At 35.2% G+C, this 4,724-nt stretch overlaps 1 protein-coding gene across 1 annotated transcript; it reads right to left on the minus strand.

The window, feature by feature from the left end:
* Nucleotides 1-3,208: 3,208 nt before the first annotated feature.
* On the minus strand, nt 3,209-4,438 carry LOC149259872 (F-box only protein 6-like). The gene has a single exon (XM_089455468.1). It carries the CDS (start codon nt 4,436-4,438, stop codon nt 3,209-3,211), a length of 1,230 nt encoding a protein of 409 aa, XP_089311594.1.
* Between the last annotated feature and the right edge of the window lie 286 nt (nt 4,439-4,724).

Raw genomic sequence — 4,724 nt, forward strand, 5'->3', positions numbered from 1 at the left:
TGATTCTTTTAAACATATGGATATGTCTTCATTAGGATAATACTATTAATTTTCTTCTAAAGACTCACTTTCTCTTTTCTGTCTATGAAAGAACCTTTATACTCATTGCAATTGAGTGCTTCACAAGTCTAACTTACTTCTTATCTCAAAAGTATATGTGTACTCTCTTATGCTGTTTATTATAGCCAAGAAAAATATTTCAGATTGTGGAAGTCGGGCCTATTTCCTGGATGGGACTCCTACTTCAAACGATGTGAGGTATAGTTGGAATTCATATCAAGGATACCCCTAGCATGTTGGGGGTTTCCAGCATCGTCAACAAAACCTGAAGAGGGTGAGTGCCTCTTTTATTCGTATATATGGGGGAAGGGAATCCCACTGCATTCCATCATTGACAACGAGAGCCAAAAGGATTGTATTTCAACTAAATTCATGAAGATAGTGAAGCTACTAATATTTCCACATGCCCAACCATACACCATTGGTTAGTTGAGCTAAGGATGAGACATCTATGTTAGCCAATAATGTTATCTATCTTATAGTATCAAACCCTTTAGAGATGATGTATTCTGTGATGTTAACCCACTTAAATTTTATGATGTTATTTTAGGAAAGGATTATATGTGGAAATGACATGTTGTTTACAAGTCTCGTCCCTATACGGTCATTATTATTGTGTGATGTCAACTCTAGATGGTATTCATGGTAATTGCAACAATTGAAATTTCGTTGATCTCAATAAAACAATGTTGAAAGGTAATCTCTTAGACTACAAATTTTTTCCTCTTCCTGGTTTCATCAGATGGTTAAAAGAATGTGACTGCAACCGGCAAGTCCTCAGCACTAGAGCTCTCCACATAATAGAATCATGTGGAAAATGTTGTAAAGAAATAAAAAGATATCTTTGATCCACTTCTAGTCGTGCCTTTGGATTTCTAGGTCAAACACTCAATTGAATTGATATCTAGTGCTCCTTTACCTAATTTATTAATATATAGATTCTCTCTCTTAGAAAATGAGGAAATAGAATGTGAGATTCATGAACCCATCCAAAAATGACATATTCAACTCAGCTCCTCACTTTGCAGGTGTCTAATTGTGTTTGTGTGAAGAAGGATCAAACAGGGAGACTTTGTATTGATTATAGAGCTTTGAACAAAACATTATCAAGAAGATATAATCAATCGCATAGATTGATGGTATTTTTAGTCAACTTAAGTGTGCCAAGTTCCTTAGTAAGATTGATTTGAAGTGAGGCTACCAATAAGTGTCAATTGAACAAAACAATGTATGGAAGATAACCTTAAAATCTAAAGAAGATGTCTTTGAGCGGTTGGACATGCCCTTTAACTTAACTAATGCTTCGTCAATACTCATGAAGTGAAAATTCAGAAACTCTTTAGTGGTTGAATATTAGGCTTACATCCTCATCTTCAATAGAATCAGAATAGAAAATTCAAAACACATTTAGTAAGTCCTGAGCACCTTGTTACAACACAAATTGTATGCCAATATAGATAAGTTCTCAATTGGCATGCAGAAATTCAATATTTGGGATACATTATTGATGTACATGGGGTGAATTTAGACCTAGCCAAGATCCATGTCCTTTAGGATTGGCCAACCTCAAGGACTCTCATATATCTCCTCTCCTTCTTAGGCCTTGCTAACTTCTACCAAAGGTGTGTGTTGAGGTTTTCCAATATAACTTGGTCTTTAGCATGATAAAAATTACGTGTTTGTGGTTTTCAACAAGTTTTCTAATACAATCATTTTGGCACTATGTAAGAAGAGTATCTAGCTATATTCACTACTAAACTCTTATTTGAGTGTGTTTGGATTCGTTTTGGGATACCTCAGACCACTATTTCAGATAGGGATAAAAGGTTCCTTAATATCTTCTAGTCTAGCCTAGGATCTCTAATTGATAACATGTTGACAAAATTGACTGCCTTTCATCTAAAAATATATGGTCAGTAAGATGATTATGTGTTTTTTTTTACAGTGTACAAATCCAAGCATCCACCTACATGGGAGAAAACAGTTTCATATGTTCATCATAGCTATAACCAGGCCCTCCATAATTGTATTGGCTATATTCATTTTCAAGTGTGCTTGGGGTTCCAATCATTGGCCCTAACTAATGCATCTATGGCCATTACATAATCACCAATAACATTCTCCCATGCTTAGGTTGAGGCACATAAAGTAACCATATTTGTTGAAAGGATCCATCACCTCCAACAATAGGTTCACAATATCTTAGAAAAATGAATGCGAAGTACAAGTATCAACATGAACAACACATAATTACACACAAGTTTCAAATTAGTAATAAAGTGTGGTTTACTTTTACAAAACAAATGAGTTTCAAGTTAGTGATAAAGTGTGGTTACTTTTACAAAACAAATGCCTCTCAAGCTACCATGGATATACCATCTTGATATGACACTACAATTAAATGTTTGAATAATTTGTTGTTGCTATAACCTCTAAATGCACCATTTCCACAATACAATGTAAGTGTACATATTACCTTTTCACACGCATAAGTGAATGAGAGGCATTTGAACCTTGAACCTCCTCACATAAAACACTACATTTCTATTGCCATTACCAATTGACTTGTCCCAAACTATTAGATCCTATAATTTTAAAATAAAACACATCTAGAAATAAAATAAAATTTTGTATCTAACTTACAATATTATGATACCTATGATACCTGAATATAACTACTCCATTATAATAGAAATTAAAAGCAATAATAACCATAAAAAATAAGTAATAACAAGGCTTATCAAAAATTTCAATTACAATGATATGCTACCTAAATGTAATTAATATTGTTATAATAAAAATTAAAAGCAATAAGAAACATAAAAAAGTAATAACATATCCAAAATATATATATTTTTGTAGTTATTTGTGTATTTACAGTGAAGTTTCAAGAATTTTAATTTAATTATTAATAATTATGAATTTGGTAGTAAAATATTTTAAATATTATGTACAAACCAAATATTCACATTTATTTTATTTTTTTTTAATTAATTTTCTTTATTTAAAAATACTATATTAACCCATCAAATTTCTGATATTCATAAACTATAATATCTTAACAAAAAATGCATCTCATTTAAGAAATTCACGGCATTTCACCCCACCTTCATAATAAGGTCACGGTGATTAACAAATTCATGGCATTTCACTCCACCTTCATATCGGGCCTTGGTGTGAAGGCAACGAAGGCAATGAGAGACTGATCACCAGTAATTGCACCTATGGGACAGTTTGGAAGGAAAGTCCATGAATTGTGAGTCAAGTTGTAAACAACCACCTCCATCTCTCTGTAATTTTTGAAATACAGGCAATTCCCTATTGCAACACACCCAAAACGTGTATATCTCCTAAAACTCGGATGCAATGTTGGAGGCATTCTGGCAATCACTTTCCAATTTGTATCCGCGTCCTTATTAAACTCCCATATAATCACCTCTTCTTCATCTGTAAATCGCGATTTCCTACCCTCCACGAACAGAATTCGTGATCCGCAGTGGACTAACCGATTGAAATAATTGAAGTCTTCGTGAATTAATTCAGGCAATGCCACAAATATGGACGTCTTATCTACCATGTTGAAACCCATAATGCCCCCGGTGTGGACATTGGCATGGCCATCCTCACCCTCATCCTCATCCACCACCATCAAACAATAGAAATAACCTCCGGAAAATACCGTTCCGGGTCTCATCAAGTTGACGTTTTCAAATGTGAATAAATTCCTAGGCAGGAGTCCCGCGATCGTCCATGCCTTGTCCGTGGAATCGTATATTTCCACTATATTCTTGTCATGAACAAAAGAGTAGTGCACCGCCCACACTTTGTACCCGTATTCCCCTTCTTCAACAATACCTATCTCCCCTATGAAAACATGTTCTATCATTCGTGGAAGTGTGAAGTACTTTGCTGTGAGAGGATTGCCGACATAGATGGAATAGGGAGAGGTGCATTGAAACAAGAAGAGGCCTGCGCCTGATACCAGATGACGAAACGTGGAAATGTGGGGTACTCCTTCTAAAAAGCACAGGGATAAACGATAGTTCCTCCAACTGAAATTGAGAGGTACTCCTACCCCATCTAAATAACGAACGGGTAAACGATAGTTCTTCCAACTTCGTGTGAAGGAGGAGTATGCCCAACAAACATGCTTGTTCTCCATACCTCCCACAAGAAGCCATGGATTTTTGTTTGGGGGAGCCTCTGCCCATTGTTTCCTAAAAAGGCTGGTTGATGAAAAGAGTGCATTCCATTGCTTGCAGACAGTAGCAAATCTACACAGGTATTCTGCTGGAAACCATGCCAATATTTCTTCAATCAAATCGCCTGGTAATTCCCCGAAGTAATCCTCCTCCGCGACTGCATCCACAGCCGCCATTTTTAAAGTACCACCAATTTTCAAAAGTGAAGAAAAATACGATAGAAAAGTGAAGTATTACTTTGCATATACAGAGATTAATATTAATCCCATCAGCTGCGACTCTACAAATTACCCAATCGATTCGATTGGAAACATATTATGGTTTTGCTATGTTGGAAAAGTGTGATTTTTGCTTTAACAGTTCATTATGGTAATTCATGAGTAAGAATTAATCAGCTTGGTTATTATTTTTCAAATATCGTTTAAATTGAAAGTTGAATTATGGTGATGTTGTTTTGGCCCT

Source organism: Pinus tabuliformis, chromosome 6 (genome assembly GCF_031772625.1).
Source record: "Pinus tabuliformis cultivar Carrire ecotype Pingquan chromosome 6, CPIR1, whole genome shotgun sequence".
Taxonomy (NCBI): Eukaryota; Viridiplantae; Streptophyta; class Pinopsida; order Pinales; family Pinaceae; genus Pinus; species Pinus tabuliformis.

Coding starts and splice junctions, on each gene's coding strand:
- LOC149259872 (XM_089455468.1), bottom strand. CDS start 4,438: ATGGCGGCTGTGGATGCAGTCGCGGAGGAGGATTACTTCGGGGAATTA.